This window comes from Lontra canadensis, unplaced genomic scaffold (assembly GCF_010015895.1).
Source record: "Lontra canadensis isolate GAN:19392208 unplaced genomic scaffold, GSC_riverotter_1.0 scaffold4, whole genome shotgun sequence".
Taxonomy (NCBI): domain Eukaryota; kingdom Metazoa; phylum Chordata; class Mammalia; order Carnivora; family Mustelidae; genus Lontra; species Lontra canadensis.
In genome coordinates this window covers 32,266,701-32,288,953 of record NW_022630998.1, presented here as the reverse complement: position 1 = coordinate 32,288,953, position 22,253 = coordinate 32,266,701, and the positions used below count along the sequence as shown (strand labels likewise).

At 37.6% G+C, this 22,253-nt stretch overlaps 1 protein-coding gene across 3 annotated transcripts in view; it reads left to right on the top strand.

Annotated features, from left to right (window-relative positions):
- The window catches only part of MSH3 (mutS homolog 3), a 174,280-nt gene that overhangs the window by 36,303 nt on the left and 115,724 nt on the right, over positions 1-22,253 (top strand). For all 3 annotated transcript variants that reach the window (XR_004381402.1, XM_032847505.1, XM_032847514.1), the window contains exons 9-10: positions 16,178-16,290; positions 18,874-18,988. Coding sequence is in view for 2 of the 3 variants with exons in the window: in XM_032847505.1 (XP_032703396.1) it covers positions 16,178-16,290; positions 18,874-18,988 (228 nt within the window). In the remaining variant the exon portion in view is untranslated. The remainder of the gene's footprint in view (positions 1-16,177; positions 16,291-18,873; positions 18,989-22,253) is intronic.

The following is a 22,253-nucleotide window of genomic DNA, read 5'->3' as shown; positions in this document are numbered from 1 at the left end:
AAAAAAAATATATATATATATATATTTATATATATATATATATAGTGTCAGTGAAGCTCTTACTGTATATGAGGTATATTCTCTGATCATTACTCTCTCTTTTTTTAAGATTTTATTTATTCATTTGACAGAGAAATCACAAGTAGGCAGAGAGGCAGGCAAGAGAGAGAGAGAGGAAGAGAAGCAGGCTCCCTGCTGAGCAGAGCCTGATGCGGAGCTTGATCCCAGGACCCTGAGATTACGACCTGAGCCGAAGGCAGAGGCTTAACCCACGGAGCCACTCAGGCGCCCCTCTGATCATTATTCTTACTAACTCATGTAATCTTCACAATAGCCCTTTGAAGTAGTTACTGCCATTATATAGTAACTACCATTATATAATAACTATATATTGTATAAACTACAAGTTTTTATAAACATGGAAGCAGGTCAAGTAACATGTATGTGTATATGTATATATGTATATATGTATGTAAGTATCTGTCTACCTGTGGAAAGCAGGATGATGGCCCTCCAAAGATATACACATCCCAATTTCTGGAGCCTGTGAATATGTCAGGTTACATGGTAAGGGGAAATTAAGGTTGCTACTCAAGTAACTTTAAGAGGGGGAGATTGCCTTCAATTACCAGATTGGCCCAGTTACTCACAGGAGTCCTTTTAAAGTACAATAGGGAAGTAGGGGGGGGGGTTAGAGTGATGGGTGATGTGGGTATTTGATACGTAATCCTGGCTTTGAGACAGAGAAAGATGCCATGAGCCAAGGAACATAGCCTGCCTCTAGAAACTGGAAGAGAGGGGCGCCTGGGTGGCTCAGTGGGTTAAGCCTCTGCCTTCGGCTCAGGTCAGATCCCAGGGTCCTGGGATCGAGCCCCGCATCGGGCTCTGTGCTCGGCGGGGAGCGTCCTTCCCCCCCCCCCTCTCTGCCTGCCTCTCTGCCTACTTGTGATCTCTGTCAAATAAACAAATAAAATCTTAAAAAAAAAAAGAAAAGAAAAGAAACTGGAAAAGACAAGGAACATTCTCACCAGGAATGTCCAGAAAGGAAATACTCCTGCCCAGTGAGACCAGTGTTAGAATTCTCACTTAAGTAAATGTCTGTTTTCTTAAGCCAAAAAGTTTGTGGTAGTTTGTTTTAGTAGTGAAGAACAGTAATACACTGTCATTTTGTGTGGGTTCTGGATAATGATATAAAATGTTCTTCTTAACCTTTTGTTCATGGGTAGCTATTTGCAGGAATTAAGTCAGACCACTGTCTTTCTTGGATGCTCAGTTTCTCTTTCCTCATTTTTTAGAGTAAGTGGAAAATGACAGGTATCTAATACTGTTAAGTAGACATAACATAAATACTAGCTGTGGTTCTGACTGAAATACTGGGAGTTTGGAAGTACTGGATAAAGTGGTAACTGCCCTTTGTAAGTCTGAGCAGTTTCTAGTTGCTAAGTCAGGCTATCATTTATGTATGAATTACCTTATAGCTAAGTATACTTTACAGTTTTTTATATAACTCTTAACTATCAGCCCCCAGATGTCACAAAGTTTATCTGTGGGTGATTAAATTGAGTAAGACAAGAGATTGCCCACCCATACATAATAAAATCCTACTTCTTCTGCCTTCCAGAGAACAGTGAGAACAGCTTGGCCCGCAAGTTGATTGTCATATTCTGCCTCCTTCCCACCTACTTGCTGCTACCGAGAGACAGAGCTTACGTTCTGTGAGGAAAGGGCTTCCTTAGGTTAGTTCCTTGGCCCTGTGTGCATTGAAGCATATGCTCTTAGAAGGAGAGAAGCTTCTATCTTGCTTCCTGCTTGCATATCTCCTTCCACTTTATCTTTCCTTCTGTACTAACAATGCAGAGATTTTACTTCAGGGATATGTGTTTTATTCACTCCTGTCATTATCCTATATACTAAAATATTACCTTTGTAAGAGTACTGATTTTTTGTAATGCTCTGAACATGTAGATACAGAGTGATTTTTTAAAAAGTATGATTCCAGAGTTAAATGCTGGCTCAATGTAAGACAACAGTGGAACTCATTACTTCCCTGGGGCTGTGGTGATGTGAAGTGCCTGCGGGTGTCTTTATTCTAACTTCAGAAGTGGAAAATCTATGCTTTCTCTGCTTGCCTGTGCTTTGGGAGCTTAGTGAGGGCAGCCTCCTATGCTAGAATTCTCTCTCTGTCTCTCTCTCTGCTAAGATTTTATTTACTTATTTGAAAGAGGGAGAAAGAGCTAGGGAGAGAGCATGAATGGGGGGAGGGACAGAGGGAGAGGGACAAGCAGACTCCCTGCTGAGCAGGGAGCCTGACACACGGGGCTCAATCCCAGGACCCTGGGATCATGACCCGAGCCTAAGGCAGACGCTTAACTGACTGAGCCACCCAGGCACCCCTGGAATTCCCTTTATGGCTTAGGGAATCTTTATGATTTTCCTGCTTTTATCATCAGAGGCTCTAGGCCATGCCTGTTGCTCCTGAGTGATCACAGGTACCTTTTTGCCTGCTAATCGCTCCTTGTATATAAAGATCAGGAATTAGACACAGGCAGATAAGGAGATGGTGATTGTGTTTTACAGAGAGATTTTCACTTGCAGACTTTGAGGTATTTTCAAATTTTAATTTGATTTGATGCATTTAAATGAAAGTCATGCATGAAGGTTAAATTGATCTGTTTAATAAGCGTTTGATTTGCAAACCCATCACTTATTTAAGGTAACCTATACCTGAGGCCAGAAGAATGGTGTACTTTCTCTTACCTGGTCTCTTGTCCCTGTCTTTGGACCTTAGCTACAGCAGACCATTGGCATATTCTCAGCATGTCATATACAGTGACAGATGGCACAGAGCGGGGGGTCTGGCACCAGGCACTGCCTTTGAATCCTAGCTTCCTTTTTAGCTGTGGATCTTAACATTTTTGTGGCTCAATTTCCTTATTCAAAAACAGGTGTATAATAATAAAAGTATCTCATAAATTGTAGGGAGAGTTAAATTAGTTAATACATATACCAGGCTTAAAACAGTCCTTAGAACATAGTATTCAGTAAATATGAGCTCTTATTTTTCATTCATCGTTTATTTTTCCACTATTCTTAAGCTATTCTTAGGTTGTGCAGTGTGTTTTTCCCACATTTGTCTTGAAATTTTCTACATCCTAATATTTTACTGCTTTTATGAAGCTGCCCTACAAGTTTTAGTTGTGGGTCTAACTTTGGCTGTAATTGGAATTGCCTAAGGATATTAAATACTGATGCCTGAATTTTTAAAAAACATTTTATTTATTTATTTGAGAGTGAAAGAGGGAGAGAGAGCACAAGCAAGGGAAGCGGCAGAAGGAGAGGGAGAGGCAGACTCCCGCTGAACAGGGAGTCTGATGCAGGGCTCGAACTCAGGATCCTGGGATCATGACCTGAACCAAAGGCAGACGCTTAACTAACTGAGACATCCAGGTGCTCCTGATGCCTGCATGTTTGGTCTGTGCTAGAGCTGACTTGTAGAAGTTTTGAGGAGGAATTGTTGTATTTCCGGGAATTTTCTGTCCAGTTGTTAAAGCCCTGGCATTTTAAAAATCAGCCATGGTGGGAATATTTACACTTTTGAAATTGGCAGATACCACCACAACATTTCTCTCAATCTGTTTGGTATTCCTGTGATTTGTTTATAAGCCTCTCTGAATAGGTGTTGAGCCTTTTATTAGGGTAAATTAGTTTGCTAGGGCTGCCATAACAAAGACTGGATGGCTTAAAAAACAGAAATGTATTGTTTCAGGGTTCTGGAGGCCAGAAGTCCTAAATCAAGGTGTCAACAGCATTGGTTCCTTCCAAGGGCTGTGAGGGAAGGATCTTCCAGGCTTCTTTCCTTGGCTTATAGACAGTTAACTTCTTCCTCTGTCTCTTTATATTGTCTTTTCTTCTCTGTGTGTCTCTATGTCCAAATGTCCCTTTTTCATAAGGACATTAGTCCTACCAAACTAAGGCCCACCCTGCGGACCTTACTTTAACTTGATTATCTCTGTAAGGACCTTATTTCCAAATAAGGTCACATTCTAAGGTGGTGGCAGTTAGGACGTCCACATTTGGATTTTAGGGGGACAATTCCAGCCATAACACCAGGCAGGGAACTTCTTTTTTCTGTTTCTCTGTTTGTTCCTGTAGTATTTACACAGTGAAGATTTGTTGACTTGAATGAAAAAGGAAACATCAGTTAACTGGTGTGTTATTTGTCTATAATTTTTTATTCATTGTATTATGACTTTCAGATAGTTTGTTGATTTTTTTTTTTTTTTTGAAGCAGCTCTTTCTGGGCATAATATCAGAGTTAGTATTTATAGAGAAAAAAACATTAGTTTAAGAAGATTAGTTATTTTAGGTTGTCTGAGGCAGGCTTGAGCTTGTTCATGAACTCAAAAGGCATATGATCTCAGTGAAATAGTCTTGATTTTTGTCTGTTGCTGAGAAAATGCTTTTATTCATGCATGAAAAAATGAAATGAATTTCCACTGATCTGAGAATGTTTTAATGCTGTGATAGTCATCTTCAGGATTATGTAAGACCATAGAGTTCTGAGGAAAGTAGGGGTTTTTGTTGTGGTTGTTGGGGTTTTTTTTTTTTTTTTCTTTTTCTCAAAAGCAAATATAATGTCATATAATGATTTTGTGATATTTGTTATTGGAAAAAATATATATTTTTAAAGATTTTATTTATTTATTTGACAGAGATCACAAGTAGTCAGAGAGACAGGCAGAGGGAGATCATGAGATCATGACCTGAGCCAAAGGCAGAGGCTTAACCCACCGAGTCACCCAGGCTCCCCGAAAAAATATTTTTTGAAGCACAAGAAGTATAAATTATTTTCCAAAAATCTAGTGTTAGGATGATTGTATACAAAATAGTGGATAATGTTTATGATCATCTCAAAGCATGTAAATTTGGATGTATGTTTTGAAGTTAAATATTTTTCTTTCAAAATGAGAGAATTCTCCACACCATTGCTTTTTGCTAAATAAGTACTGGAATCTTATTCCAGAGGTGTATTTGAAATATGTATTTGAGGGGTACCTGGGTGGCTTAGTCGGTCCAACTCTTGATTTCAGCTCAGGTCGTGATCTCAGGGTCCTGAGATCTCCATCTCCAACCCCACCTTGGTCTTGGTACTCAGCACGGAATCTGCTTGAGATTCTCTTCTATGCACCTCCCCAGGCTCACATGCTCTCTCTCTCTCAAATAAATAAATCTTTAAAAAAAAAAACAACCACCACACATTTGCACAGGAATTTGTTAGTATAATTGTTCAGTTTTTTTTAATAGAAAAATTTCAGTTATAAATTGTATATTCAGTTATAAATTATAAAAGCTTTATTTTTCAACTTTAATCAAGTATGATTTACATACAATGTAATTTACACATTTTTAAGTGTATGGGTCAAGTCAACTTTGACAAATATATGCATCAATATAAACACCCCCCCCCCATTAAGATGTAGAGCATTTCCATCTTCCCAGAAAGTTCCCTGTGCCTCTTTGCAGTTATTTGCTCCCCACCTCCTGAGTCTAAGTGAATACTGATTGGATTAGACTCTTTCAGAATTTAACATCAAGGAAATCATGTGTTTTTATGTCCAGCTTCTTTTAGCGTAATGCCTATGAAATTCACCCATGTTACTGTGTATCAGTGTTTTTTTTTTTAATTGTTCAGTAACGTTGCTTTGTATGAGTATACCAAAATGTATTCATCTGTTCACTTGCTGAATGTTTGGGGTTTTGGCTATTTTCATCAAAGCTGCTAAGAACATTTGTGTACTAGCTTTTTTTATGGACATATGTTTTTATGGGTAAATACCTAGGGGAGTAGAATTGCTGAACTGTATGGGTAAATATGTACTTGACTACAGTGTAAGAGAGAGCCAAACTCATTTTCAAAGTAGTTCCCCATTTATATACTCCCACCAGAGTTTTAGTCACGCTGTCTTTGCCAGCCCTTGGTATTGCCATCTTTGAAATTTTAGCCATTATAGTTTGTGTGGTGTCTCACTTTGGTTTAAAAAAAAATTTTTTTTGGGTGACCGATGTTTTCATGGACTTAATGGCTATTCATATATCTTTTTCTTTTGCCTACTTAAAGAAATTGGGTTGCTATTCTGACTGAGCTATAAGAATTAAAATTCTTTCTGCATTCTAAATAAAAATCCTTTGTTTAGGTATATGTATTATGAATATTTTCTCCCAGTCTGTGGCTTGCCTTTTAATTTTCTTGATGACCTTATAAAAACAGGTTTTTTAAAAATTTCTTTTTATTTAAATTCAATTAATTAATGTATAATGTATTATTGGTTTCAGCGGTAGAGGTCAGTGATTCATCAGTCTTATATAATACCCAGTGCTCATTACAACACATGCCCTCCCCAGTGTCCATCACCCAGTTATCCCATTTCCCATCCCCCTCCCCTTCAGCAACCCTCAGTTTGTTTCCTTTGATTAAGAGTCTCTTATAATTTGTCTCCCTCTCTGATTTTGTGTTACTTTATTTTTTTCCTCTCTTTCCCTATGATCCACTGTTTTGTTTCTTAATTTCATATATGAGTAAGAGCATATATTGACTTATATTAATATATGTGATTGACTTATTTTGCTTAGCATAATACCCTCTAGTTCCATCCATATCATTGTAAATGGCAAGATTTCATTTTTTTTTTTTAGATTTTATTTATTTATTTGACAGACAGAGATCACAAGTAGGCAGAGAGGCAGGCAGAGAGAGAGGGGGAAGCAGGCTCCCTGGTGAGCAGAGAGCCTGATGTGGGGCTCGATCCCACGACCCTGAGATCATGACCTGAGCCGAAGGCAGAGGCTTAAACCACTGAGCCACCCAGGCACCCAGATTTCATTTTTTTGATGGCTAAGTAGTATTCTGTTATATATATATATGCCACATCTTCTTTATCCATTCATCTGTTGATAGGCATCTGGGCTTTTTTCATAGTTTGGCTATTGTGGACATTGCTGCTATAAACATTGGGGTACAGGTGTCCCAGAAGTTGTTGTTGTTTTTTTTTTTCCATGTAAGTCACATTTGTCATTTTCTCCTTTTATGGTTAGTGCTTTTCATGACCTAAGAAATCTTTGCCTTTTTCAAGGTCATGAAGATTTTTCTCTTATGTTTTCTGTTAGAAGTTTTATAGTTTAAATTTTACTTTTGGTTCTGTTAAGTATTTTTATTTTATTTGGGGGCATGGTATGAATATAGGGATTGGAGTTCCTTTTTTTCCATGTAGTTACCAGTTGTTTTCACATCAGTGGTTGAAAAGACTGTTCTATCCACATTGAATTATGTTGCTGCCAAAGGCTTTATTTTGAATTTAACTTCGAAAAGTAACCTAGATTTTTATGTTCTTATAGTAGGTGTTTTAGACACTGACTTTCTAGGATGTCATTTTAAAAATGTGGCGTTTTGATTTTTGGTCTCAAAAGTTATTTACATTTTAGAAACATTAGAGTGGGTGGGGTGGGAGCTCTAGAAACCCACTGTGCCAACGTCACCCTAATAGACCCAATTAGGGATGAGTATAAAATAGATGACTGTGTGTGTGTGTACATGTGTTTGTGTGTGTGTGAGAAAAATTAAGCTAAAGCGCTTGTGGAACATCCAGGAAAGTACATCAGTAATGTTGCACAATTGGTACAGTCTTAAGTAATCACTTTTAGAGCTTAGTAACTTCTGTTGTTAATTTTTCTTATGTGTAAGTTTAAAAAATAACCAGAGTATAGGTAAGACTTTCTGTATCTTTTTGTTTTCTTGTCTTCGAAGACTGCTATTTAAGTGACCATTGAGTAACTTGTTTCTTCTTGTGAAACAAAAATGCTTTGTGTCTATTTAAAACCCTTTCAAGCATCAGAAATGGGTGAGATGGTATGGGGGCGGGGTGCAGTGGTTTCTGAAATCACACATGAGCTTTTCCCTCCCTTCACCTCTGTTCCCTTGGAGTGAAAAAGGTGCTCTCAGTAGCTACTGAGAATATTCCTTCTTGCTGACATGTTTTTTACTTTGTGCTTGTCCTGTCCAATTACATCTGTTCTAAAGCTCTCTCCCTTTTATCCCTTTTCCTTTGAGTACATCACTACTCCTTTCTCTCATTCTTAAGTAGCAGTAATAGTAGTAATAATGGTGGCAGTAGCTAACAGTGTTTTAGACACTATTTTTTTAAATGATTTTATTAATTTATTTGACAAAGAGAGATAGCAAGAGAGGGAACACAAGCAGGGGGAGAGGGAGAGGGAGAAGCAGGCTCCCCGCAGAGCAGAGAGCCCTATTTGGGGCTCAATCCCAGGACCATGGGATCATGGCCTGAGTCAAAGCCAGACACGTAACGACTGAGCCACCCAGGTACCCCTAGACACTATTCCAAGGGCTTTATATTTACTGACTGATTTAGTCTTCACAGACACCCTGGGAGGGAGCTGCTGTTCTTTTAATATAGATTTTATAGATGAGGAAGCTGAGGCGGAGATATGTTAAGTCTAGGGTTCTACCACTGGGCTTTGGTCCAGACTTCCTAGCTCTGAAGCACATGCTTTCAACCACTATGTTATATGGCTGCTCAGGAAAAACACAAAAGGAAGCAACCATTCCCTTCCTTCACCCCTGTTTGTGGACTTAAAAAAGAGTCATGTTTTATAGCCTAGTTGACATATTATTTTGATTAATATTTCATGAAATTTTCATCCTTTATAATGCATATTACAGTTTGTATTTCTATCTCTGGCAGTGAAGTTTCTAACGAAAAGCATATGTGCTTAAAACAAAGTAGCTTTGTTTCTAAAGCTGTTACTTTACAAACCACAGTCCCATGTGTCTGGTAGAAAGCACAGGCCTTCCTAGCATGTGGTGGTTCTTCTGGGAAAGCATCTTAGAAGAGGTGAGTCTTGGCCCTCTTCTGTATAAGAATGTGTGTAAACGGCTGGGGTTTGGTATGTGGAGATGGGTGGTAAAAAGACCCGTGATTTTGATGAGGTGAAAGTTTAAGAAAGGATAGAGGTTGTAAAATGTTGCTCAAGAGAATTCATACCTAGAGAAGATTTCCAGGGTCAGAGAAGAAGAGCTGAGAGGTCATGACTCTGGGGAGAAATGAATGGCTTCTTGAGGCCTTTAGGCTTCTGCCTCCATCCACTCCCACCCTCACATTTTCCCTTTCCTTTTTATTTCCCCTTGATTTCGCAATCCTGTTCGTTTTCCTCACCTTGTCGCAGGAAGAAGTACTCTTTCTGTCAGGTTGGCCAAGATGGTTTGGAGACATTTTGATGCTGCTTCATCTTAAAGAAAAAAAAAAAAAGTCGCAATCACTGTAAAGGAAGAAAAGTAAAACCAAAAGTTGAAGAAAAGCTAGAGAAAGTGTTAAAAAAAAGTAGAAAGTTTTAGAAAGACCCTAAATTTTCCCAGTACAAACTTATGTTAAGATAAAACCTCTTTACGCACAGCTGCCCTGAATACTGGCCTTGATTAGTTCCTGGGCCTTGGGCCTCTGTTTTGAGAACTCAAGGAGCTTGCACAGGGAATAAGGAAGTTCTCAATCCTCCCTCTCACTCCCCAACAGGCCTGTCCCCTGTGGCTGGGCCTGGTGTGTTTCTTTACCTCTGCTCTCTCTAATCCTGCAGGGGCCCTAAATCTGCTTTTTGTGTTTAGTCCCCATGGCAACTTGTCTAAGATTTCGTCACCTCTGCTTGGTGGGAAAGACTGGAAGGAGGGTCCTCCTGGTCTTCAAAATCTCTGACTTGTACTCTGCCTGCCTTATCTAAAGCAGACTTACCAGCTAAAGTCAAACTTTGGGTCTTACTTACCTTGGTTCGCTGTTGGCTGTGTGGACTTGGGTAGAGGTTGCCAACTTTCTTAAATGCTGTCTGTGTCGTTATGTCTATTTCCCTCTCTGGGCAGCAAAAGGTTCCTTCTTCATTTTGAAAATCTCTCATTTTGTAATGAGTTCTTACTGAACTTTTAAAATTCATGTAAGTGAATCTCATGTAAGTGAAAAGCTTGAAAGTAGGCTAGAATCAGAAAGTAGGCTAGACTTAGGAGCTCTTGTCCTCCTTGTGTTCTCTCCTTGTGTTCACTTTCCTCTCACATTCCACACGGTGGCAGAATGTCTCCAGCCACTCGGTCCCTGGACTTCCAGACTCCCAGGATCAAGTCCTGGGAAATGGATGAACGTCTCCTGGGAGCTCCTGCATCAATTTTGTAATCCATTCTTTCCTTCTCTTTCTCTTGCTCTTTTCTAATAAACAATTTTATTTTTTGAAGAGGTAGTATATTTTAGTGGTTCAAAAATGTAAAAGTATTTTAAGAATGTGGAGTGAAAAGACTTTCTTTTATCTCATCCTTTTTATTAGTGTGAAGCTCCTCATTTTGTCTTTTTTTAATGCTTTTTCTCCTGACTTTTGTACTGCCTGATAATAAAATCTCATTTAGTGCTTTCTTTTCACTTATATTTGACTAGTATATCTGTCTAGTCAAGTTCTTTTTTCAGCTGTCCTTTTATTTTTAATCTTTCTGAATTACTTTCTTGTAAGTTTTACTCCTATTTGTAGCACAGAGAGTTTTTTTCACCCTCTGTAATCCAATCTGAGGTCACCTCTCTTTTAATAAGTAAGTTTACCCCATTTACATTCGTTGTTTGGGCAGATATATTTGATGTTAGTTTGTCCATGTCATTTTATTCTTTGGTTTTATTTCTTGTGAAGAATCTTTATGTGGCCTTTTCCCTTGCTGTTTTTGTGTCTAGGTATTCTGATATTTGTCAGGTAATAGTTGTCTTCATAATTTCACTTTCACATAATGCTCTTAGTCTTCCTATAGTTCCTTACTATACACAGTGATAAAATTATACTAATTTTAACATAGAGACATTGTAACTCTATTACATGGCCTGTTTTATTCATTCTGGATCTCTATTGGATTCTATCCTCAGAGGAGAGAATTAATCACTCAGCCAGGAAGTTTGGAACTGAATCAGTATTTTTATTATCAGTAAGAAGGCTGTCAGAAGAGGCTTTGTGAGTTTTCCTGTAGCAGATTGTCAGCCTTTTACAAGGCTCTTTTTGTCTATAAAAATTATAGTTTCTAAAGTTAGCATAGATCGTAAAATTGGTAAGCTGACATTTGTTTGGTCACAATTGAATGTTAGATCAAGATCTTTGTAGGTGGTCTGTTACTCAACACCAGAGAGTCATCAGTTTTATGTTCAAGTTGACATTAAAAGATATTACTGGGTCTGAAGTTCCTTTATTTTAGTGTGGGTTCCATACTTGTTGAGAGTTTTCTCATCATTTAATTTTTTCAAAATAATATATTTGGCAACAGAAAGGCATGTTACATATAAAAAGGTTTTTTAAAAAATTAGAAGTCCTAATTTAAAACAGTCCAGCTTCACATACCCCTTGTAATGACTGAGACTGCTTTCTTGACCATTGTCCTCCTGTCCAGCAGAGAAGAGTAGTCACCACCCAGCCCAGGGAGGGGCACAGCCTCTGTTCAGCCTCCTCTCCATTCAGGAGGCTTCAGCCCAGGCCACAGTCTCTGTAGAAGGTGGGAAGGGGAAGGTGTTTTTATAATTTTTTATTTTTATTTTTTTATTTAAAGATTTTTATTTATTTGTCAGAGAGAGAGAGCGAGAGAGGGAACACAAGCAGGGGAATGGGAGAGGGAGAAGCAGGCTGTCTGCTGAGCAGGGAGCCCGATGTGGGGCTCAGTCTCAGGACCTGGGATCATGACCTGAGTGGAAGGCAGACGCTTAACTGACTGAGCGACCCAGGTGCCCCAGTATAATTTTTTAGGTTCAGGTTAGTTACAAGACCATAGTAGACTTCCTTGATTTTGGGGGGTTCACCTCTAATAGCACAGCTGAAACATAGACTACTGTTAGAGAAGATTTCCATTTTCTCTTTGTTCTCTTGTCCTGCAGTGACTGTCGTATCATTCCTGTTGACTATGTTTTCAGTCTGCAGTTTCCCTTTGAATCATTCTGAAAGCCCCATTGAAAATGAAAACACCCCTTCTCCCCAACTTCCTGTGAATTCAGATTTAACACATTTGGTGTGTGGGATCTATGCTCTTACCGTGTGTTGCCGGTGACTCTGATGCAGGTCTTCCATGACATTTGTTCAAGGAAATCGAGATTGACAGTTCTGTGCTTAATGGAGAAGTTTTACTAAAATCTAATTTGACAAAATTCTGGTTGGATATTACTCATTATGTAGACAGTGTTTCAAGTAGACATTTGTTTCAAAAATAGTGACTTAATTTACCATAACTTTCTTCGATTAAGAAATCTGGCAAAACACAGATTCTATAACTCCAACCACTTTGTGGAAAAAATGTTTGCATGAAGTTGTTCAGTACACAGATTGCGGAAGGAGGAGTTTAACGCTCTTGTAATGCTTCGGTGAAAGCCTGAAGGATAACTGAGAAGTCCATTTTTATCAAATTTAATGGGTTTCTAAATCCTTATCTGCTTACCAAACAAAACGTTAATTAGAACAGTAATTGAGTAACCAGCTGTCTCTTGCGTTCATTCTAAGAATTTGTACAAAATTGCTGTGGAGCTCATGTAAGGTCATTCACTGCTTTTTGAGTTGCTAAATAATAACTTTGCTACAGGCTTCTAAAAATCCAGGTATTAAGGGAGTCTACAGAAAGATAAAAATTGATAAGAGATTTATAGTAGTTAGTCTGATACTCTGTCTCTGGTGGATTAAGGTGAAAAAATCCTTCAGCACTGCAGACGGGAGAAAATCCTCCCTCTTAGATTTCTTCCTGAATCAGCTTATGCTTGCCTAGTCTTGTAGCAGAACAGAAAAAGCCTTTGGAGCTAGGTATGCTGGCACAGATTTTTCTGGGGAAACAAAACACTACAAAATCAGGCTTATAGCTTTATTTAAGCAACACAGTACATCATGACAAGTATGATATATCCCAGGAATGCAAGGATGATTTATTCAGCATCAGAAAATGTGATAATACAAACCGAGGGTTGCCAGGGGTAAGGGGGGATAGGAAGAGGGTGGTTGGGTTATTGACACTGGGGAGGGTATGTGCTATGGTGAGTGCTGTGAAGTGTGTAAACCTGGCGATTCACAGACCTGTACCCCTGGGGCTAATAATACATTATATGTTAATAAAAAATAAAAAAGAAAGAAAGAAAGAAAATATGAATAATATATTAAGAAATTGAGATATAAGCCATGTGATTATTTTAACACATGTAGAAAGAACATTAGATTAAGCTTTAATAATCCTTTATGACTAAAGCTTTTTCTCCCCTCAAACTGGGGAACTTACCAAACCTTAGGCCAATAAGTCATTTATTCCAAAACCTATAGCAAGCCTCATACCTAAGAGGGAAACTTTAGAAGCCTCCCTATTATTGTCAGTAAGAAGACAGAGTATGCCTATTAGCATTACCTTTGTTAAGTACAGCCTGAATTCTTAGCCAGTAGTGTAATGAGATAGGAAAAAGAAAAGAAAAATAGATTGTAAGGGAGAGGTAAAATATCTTTTTTTTCCCCAGGTGATATTAACACATACATAGACAATACAGCACAAGAAATTAAAGTAGTCAGTACAGTTGCTGCATATAAAAATCATTGGGTTCTGTACACCATGATAACCCTCTAGTAAATATGCTTCCCTTCCCAGTAGTATTAATTTGTAATATATCTCAGAGTGAGCACAACCGAAGAATATACAACATGGAGAAAATTAAAGAATATTATTGAAAAGACATAGAAAGATTGTACTATCTTTAACAATAGGGTATCTTGATTTTTAAAGATATTTTTCTCTAAATTAATTCATTGTTTATCCAGTCAAAATCCTAATAATATTAGGATTTTTTTTTTTTTTTTAAGATTTTATTTATTTGACAGAGAGAGACAGAGGGAACACAAGTGGAGTGGGAGAGGGAGAAGCACACTCCCCACGGAGCAGGGCTCAATCCCAGGACCCTGACCTGAGCCAAAGGCAGATGCTTAATGACTGAGCCACCCAGATTCCCCATAGTATTGGGTTTTTATTAATTTGACAAGATGAACCCAAAATTTATAAAGAAATCCAAAGGCCCGGGCGCCTGGGTGGCCCAGTGGTTTAAAGCCTCTGCCTTCGGCTCAGGGCATGATCCCAGGGTCCTGGCAGGGAGCCTGCTTCCCTTCCTCTCTCTCTGCCTGCCTCTCTGCCTACTTGTGATCTCTGTCAAACAAATAAATAAAATATTAAAAAAAAAAAAGAAAAGAAATCCAAAGGCCCATGATGAGCTAAGACAGCCTTGAAAAGCAAGGTGTAGGGCTCGGACACAGATACTGATGCCAAACTGATGGACATTAAGGTACTCTAGTCCGAATACAGAGAGATGTATGAAAAGATCAGTGGAACAGGATAGAGAAGCCAGTAACAGTCTCACACATATATAGAAACATGATAGGTATTGGAGGCAGCATTATGAAGTAGTAGAAGAAGATGGAATGATCTATAAATGGTGCTTTGATCTTTAATTGATAATCATATGGAAAATCAAACTGTATTTCTAACTTCATACCATCCCCTGAAATAAATTCAGGTAAATTTAATTTGAAAAACAAATCTTAAAAATTCACCAGAAAATATAAGAAGGAATGGAATACTTAGCAGTACTTGAAAATTAAGAGAAGTTTATCTGTCTTCATTTATAAATCTTATAACACTCAGTGCAAAAGCAAGTTATAGAAGGATAGGTGTAATAAAGTACCACTTGGGGCACCTGGGTGGCTCAGTGGGTTAAAGTCTCTGCCTTCGCTCAAGTCATGATCTGAGAGTCCTGGGATTGAGCCCCGACATCGGGCTCTCTGCTCAGCAGGGAGCCTGCTTCCTCCTCTCTCTCTGCCTGCTTCTCTGCCTACTTGTGATCTCTGTCTGTCAAATAAATAAATAAAATCTTCAAAAAAAAAAATAAAGTACCACTTAACGTAAAATTTAAGACATGAAATGAAACAACATGTTGTATAAAGGTGCTAAAGTATATTATGAAGTATAAAAACGTATGTGGTAATAACATACACCAAATTAGAGATGGCATTTACTTTTTCAGGTGGTAGAGAGATGAATGTGACTGAGGAAGGATGTATACAGTGTTTTATTATTTATTTAATGTAGTGTTTTACTGGTTTTTTAGATAAAAGTGTTCTAAGGCAACATGTCACAGATGTTAACATCAGGTGAATATCCAATAATAAAGAAGTGGTTGAATAAACTATGGCTTTTACATACTATGAAATATTTTTCAGCCATTAAAAACAATTAGTTGTAGATAGGTCACTTTGTGTGGAGTAATTTCCAAGACTTACTGCTTATGAAGAAGGTAAGATGCGGAAAAATTTGTGTGAGGTCATCCCATTTGTATAAAACAAGGATGTGTATGAGTATGTATGTATATGATACGTGCTTATGTACGAACATACGAACATGAATAAAAAAAAGGATTCATTCTGGACCGTTAACATGGGTTGGGAGTGAGGTGATAGGAAAAGAGAGGGGGCAGCGGGAATGGGGATCCAAGCGAAACAGAAAATGAGAGAGAAAACGTACTACCCAGCATGGATGATATGGTTTGTTTATGTATTTTACATAATCTTACCACAAACGTGCGCGCGCGCGCGCACACACACACACTCTCTCTCTCTCTCTCACGCATGCCATTTTAAAGACACCACAGAACTGCTTTAAATAGAGAGTGAGAGTTGACCTACGGGGAATTTACTGCATTTGAATGGGAACTGTGGTAGAACTGGACTTAGCAAAAAGATGCCATTTCAGAGAAAGATGTATTTTATTGGTAGAGTATTTAAACAAATGATGCAATTACATTAAAATGTTGCCTTTCCAGTTTTCTCCCTTTTGTATTTATCAAAGTAATCGACCGTAATTCCAGTGAGTTCTTGATAATCACAGTGTACTTCTTGGTATAAAGTACCAGTGGTAAAGGTTGTAATTACATTTTATGAAATGGGGCCTTTTGACAGGGAAACTTTAGATCTTTTCTCTCTGTTTTTTCAACTTGGGGGAGAATAAAGGATGACTTTCTCTTTTTGGTCAGGCCAAGGCCTAAATATAGAGAGTTCAAGATTATGAATAATTATCTTTGAAATTTTCATTGTTTTCTTTCAGTGTACGGGATGATAGAATTCGAGTAGAAAGGATGGATAACATGTATTTTGAATACAGCCATGCTTTCCAGGCGGTTACAGAGTTTTATGCAAAAGATGCACTTGACCTCCAAGGTAAATATTTTCTATGTGTTAGCCTTAATGTCCTCGAATTTAACTGAGTTGAGATTTGGATAAAGGTACAAGTTTGACTTTGAATTTAATGAAAACTAGGCAGTTACCAATAAATAACTGGCCCAAGTGGAGGCAAGAGTTCACTTTTCTTGCACTCATCAAAAACACCCCTGCAGCTTTTTTGACATATTCATTGGAGTGTAAGGAGTTACTGGCCAACCCTCCTTTTTGCTTCTCTTAAAAAGTGGCCCGTCATTTTCCTTGGAATTTTGTAGAGTATTTGGATAAATTTCCTGGATAAAGGCTAGTATTTCGTTAGGTGGCTCGCCGCAATTTAAATACCAGAACATTAATGACAGGGTAGTAATATGTTAAGTAACCAGTATTTGTTAACTTGGTCTGTGCCCCTCCTTCCTGCTAGTCCAGCTTATTCTGTTAAGGTTCATTTTTATATCTTATCCCATGCTGCAAGGCTTTCACCATTAGACGGTAAATGGATCAGTCTCCCCTTGGCTCCCCCACAGACACCAATGTCCTGTTAGCATTTCTCTTGCCATCCCTTTTAATCTCATGGTGTCAAACTGAATTGAGTATCAGAGAGGCTAACCCATTCTGACACAGTCTGCGATGTCACCAAGGGATTGTTGTCTTATGCTCAGGTAAGGACAAGACTACCATAAGCCACTCTTGACATCATATTCACTTAGGAGTCTGTGAGATAGGAAACCAGCTTGCCTTTTTCCTCTTAGTAGGAATAGCCCTCCACAGGGTTTGCAGCCCCATAGAGCCATTGAGAGCCCATCCCCAAGCCCTGCCCCCTGTCAAGTGACAGTTCAGCTGCAAAGACAGATACTCTTCAGGGTCTACCCAGACATAGAAGCCTCGTGCCACGCCAACTTCAGAGTCCATGTACACAGAGTAGGTGAACATTTCTAGAATCAGGTGTTTATAGTACTTCTTAGTTTAGATGCGATTTGCTGGTTTCAGGTCATTCTTACCATGTACAATGTTACGTTATAATACATTGGCACTTCATTTTTATCAGGTTTCCTGGGGAATGGAGCTAAAAAGTTAAAGGTAAACTTCTCAAAAGGGGGAAGAGTTTTGTTAATTCTTTCTTCACACCTTGGTTTTATAAAAAGCCACAATAGAAATTAATGTATGTGGTATTACTGATGTGTAGAGGATATTTTGTAAGTTTTTCTTTTATTTATGAAAGTAATAAATGACTATTGCAAAAAAAGGTCCAAACATAGTTTTGCATAAAGGAAAAAAAGTCCCTCCCCCCAAATCTTTAAGGATTTTTATAGGCACAAATCCATTTGGATAAATATATATATATATATATATATATATATATATATATATATATATATAAAAAATTCTGTATATTTCATATAAATTGGGTTTATCTTTCAACTAATTTTTATTGACTGCCTATTATGTGAGGCATCGTGCGTACAATAAAGAATAAAAAAGAATAAAAGAATAAAAAAGATAAAAATTCCTGCCCTTCTGGAGTTCACATTCTAAGGGGAGGATATATACAATAAAATAAGTTAAGTGTGTTTGAAAGTGGTATTAGGAAGAAAATAAGTCAGGGAAAAGGGAGAACCTTTGAATAGTGTGGTGAAGTAAGGCCTCACTGTGAAAATGGCCCTTGAGTGGAGATTAGAACGAAGACTGAAGGAGTGTAGGGGTCAAGCCATACACACAGCTGAAGGAACAGTGTTTTAGGCAGAGACACCAGTAAGTACAACATATCTACATGCCTGGTAGGTTTAAGAAGTGAAAGGAGCCTGGGTGCTAGAACAAAGTAAGGCAGAGACTCTGAGGAGGTGAGCTAAGAGATACAGGGGAGGTGGAAGCCAGGTTGTAGGGCCATAAGACTCCTGTCAGGACGTGAGCTGTTTCTCTCAGTGAGTTAGGGATGTTGGAGTATTTTGATAAGCAAAGTAGTCTAATGGTCTCGAGTACGTTTTGAAAAGGATTCTTTCAGCTGCTCTGTTGAGAATATCCTGTAGCGCACAGGGATAAAGCTGAGAGAGCAGATGGTAAGCAATATTCCTGCTGAGAGATAAGAATGATTGTACAACTTTTTTTCACCCTCACTCAGCAGTATATTATAGATATTTTTCTGTGTCTGTACAGATAGCTCTAAGTCATTGTTACTAGTAGTGCATAGTAATCTGGACTTAGCAAAATTTATTAAACTCTTACGCTCCTGATGTTCAGTTAGGTTGTGGATTTTACTATTACAGGAGATGTTTCGGCTCAGTTCCTTGTACACACATCTTTGACATGCATTTGAGAGTATTTCTGGATCAGAGGGGATAGGTTTTTATATTTTGAAGAAATTGCTCTCTTGCTTTCCAGAAAATGTCTATTTCACAATCAGAAAAATGCCCATTTTTTCATGACTTAGATACCTGTAATCTTCAATGTTTTCCCAAAAGGCAATTTTAGGAGGTATTGTCTAAATTATTATTTCAATAACCACAAACTAAACTTCATTTAACTTAAAGTTCATTTTTCATAATGGTGAGCAATAACTTTAATGAAACTATATATTCTGTTTTTTAGCTTCTCAAACTTTTTCTGGCATCATTAATTTGGAGAAGCCTGTGATTTGCTCTTTGGCTGCCATAATAAGATACCTCAAAGAATTTAACTTGGAAAAGGTGCTTTCCAAGCCCAAGTAAGTGATTTCTCAAAAAATAAAAAAAAAGGGGGGTAGAGTTATATTAAAAGCATTTCCTTTAAAAAAAAATTCTTGTTTTTCTTTTGGCTTGAAGTTCACATGCATTCATTTAGAAATAAGAGCATCTGAGAAATTTGACATTACTACCTTTTCCTTTGATTATTGGCGGATAAAAAGTCATCTTCTGTTTTTACTGTGTGTCAACATTAAACCATAAGTCTGAATATAATATGTCCAGCCTTAGAGTGTAATTCATTCTCTCCATAATTCAGTCTATGAAACCATTTCTTAAATTGAGTTTGGTAAGTACTGTACTCAGACAAGTTCACCCACTATTGATAGAAAATCCTTTAAAAAAAAAAAATTATTTATTTTAGAGAGACCGCAAGCAGTGGGAAGGGGCAGTGGGAGAAGGAGAGAGAAAATAGTGAATCCTCAAGCAGATTCCTGATGAGCAGGACATGGGGCTTGATTCCAGGACCCCGAGATTATGTCCTGAGCTGAAATCAAGAGTCGGCCACTTAACCTGACTGAGCCACCCAGGTGCCCCTATAGAATATTCTATTTGGGAGCAAGAATGAACTGCGTGGTGCTATCGGTGAAAAATATTAATGTAAAAATATTTATAGAATCCTTAAGAATTCTGTCAATTTGTATTCACATGGCTATTTAATATACAAAATACTAGAGCAGAGTTAATTGACAAGTAGTATTAAATGGATTAGGAAGTGGTATTAGAAAGCAGTCATAAAACTTCACTGCCTTTCTTATTCCTGGTTTCAGTTCTTATTTCATAGACCATAAATTTGGGGATGAAGAAGATAGCTACTACCATGGCTTTTTAAAAGAGTGATTAACTTTGTGGAGCTCAGAGATTTAAAACTCACAGTTGCCGTTCTAGGAAGATGTTAGTTTAAAAACCAGTGGAATAATAAAAGGTAGTGGGAGAATTTTCTTGCCTTTCTGTATTTCACCTTCAGCCCCTTTGTTTTGGCTCTGAAGAATTAACCTTTATCATTTTGATCCTTGATAAGTAAGCTGCTTCCTGTTCTGCAGAGGGGAGTGGACATATAGGCACTATCTCACTAAAATGGTTGAATATGAATTGGGGTACAAAAAAGTGGTACTGGAATGGAGTTGTTGGGGGCGGTGCAAGAAAGGCACGTCCCTTGGGAATCTTTTTGTAATGTCTTTTTTGGTGTGCCTAGTATTTAGGATAGAACAGAATACCAGTTATCTGGAAGCAGTTTTGTCCTGTTTAAAATTAGTCTAAATGTCTGTCATCCGGAGAGTGGACTTACTGTGGTATGTTCATGCAGTCTAAGGTTAAATAGCAATGAAAATAAATGGACTGGAGTTACATGTATCAATATTTTAAAAATTATGTTAACATTATAGTGAGCCAGAAATCAAATAACTGAAGAACACACAGTACTCGCCATTATATGAAGTTAGAAACGTGTAAAAAAAGTCACTATTTAAGTAGTGGTTAGGAACATTGCGTAAGTATACATGTCTATATAGGAAAGATACGACTTGATGTTTTATTTTTTATCCTGGGTACTATATTAGTCTATATATGTTTTGGTATGACTGAAATATTTTATTAAAAAGAGTATCAGCTGGTATTATACTTCATTGGGTTGCACTTCAGGCTCCAACAATAGGATACTTTTTGCAGAAATTGATCCATATGATTGACTGTGTTGGATCCCATAGGAAAGGATGGCAAACTACTTACTGTTTGACTTCTTCGTGATAGGGAGCCCCTCTGAGTGAAATGGAATTGGTGACTAATAGCTTGCCCATTAAGACTTGTCTCTGTTACTGTATCACCAAGGAATGAGTATTAATTTTGGAATAGAAAAACTTTGTAAAAAAAATCAGGCCCTGATATATATAGAAGTAGATGAATTTGGGTCTGAAAAAATTATTATATCCTTATATTCAAAGTAAAAATAATACTGAATAGAAAAACATGTTTTTTATACTGAAATTAAACTAGTTTACTTTTAAATTACCTAACTTGATAAATTACACGAAGCTGAACTTTTCTCATTTTGTATTTGGTGGTGGTGGTGGTGGTGGGCAGTAGTCAGGGAACTGAATCTGCTGATGACTTAGTATGTGTCTAATCTGCTGGTCGGGTGATCCCCTGTTCTCATTGCCATAGAACCAAAGACAAAGATGGAGATCCATAGTAAAGGTGCTCATATGGTATAAATTTCTATCACCCAGCATGTATCAAGCACCAAGCAGGGAGTCAGTAAATACAGGATTAATGGAAGAAAAGGAGAGAAGGAAGAAATTCTTTTATCCTGTGAGCATTGACTTGATTGGAAATTGTCAAACTGTCCCTGGGAGCCAAGATTAATGAATAAAGGTGGTGATCAGACTGGTACAATTTTTTTGCTTAAAATGTGAGTGATGATTTTATACAGATGGGATGTGATACGACTTTGGAGATAATTCCAAAAGAGTAATTCCACAGTTACATTTTGGAAAAAGAATGTTGCTGCTCTGAGTGGTTACTTTGGAAAATAAGAATGTTCTTGTATACTTAGAATTCAGTTATATTACCTTAAAAGTTCAGCAGCATAAGGTATAGTTGGATTTACTTTAAGAGCTGTTAATGGGGAAAAATTGAGTTGCGTCGTCTGGCAAATGCTTTCACAAAAACTGTTGTACATTTCATAAAAAGTCTTGATACGCATTTACTTAAAGGTGTTTGTGCCTTTATGGTAGAATTTCAGGTTATTTGAGAAAATATGTATTTTAGGTATTCTTAAAAATGGGTTAAGTGAGGTTTTATTAGTTAGGCCAGATTTTGAGGTTCCAAGTTTGTCTTGAGAGTTTAAGTAGGTTTGTTCCAGAGCGAAATAGTATAATAGAATAAATAGGATGTGAGGGATATTAGTCATCATGAAATTATTAGCCTGATTCCCAAATTTATGAAGTTTTAAAGGAATTGGTGTTTTTGTTAGTGTTGAAAATGAGCACTTTTGTCATTTCAGAGGACTTTTTAAGATTGGTGTGGTCAGAACTTCACATAGGTTTTGGAAATTTAGGAAAGAATGACAAAACCTACCCAAGATGAACTGCAAGAGCTTTTTCTTAGAGAACTTATTAGAATGATAACGTAGGATGTTTACTTTTACTAGTGAAAGTGAATTTTGTAATTATTTTAATGACCTCTAATGGGTAGAGACCAGAGATGCAGCTGAATATCCTAAAATTCACAGAATATCCCTTTACAAAAAAT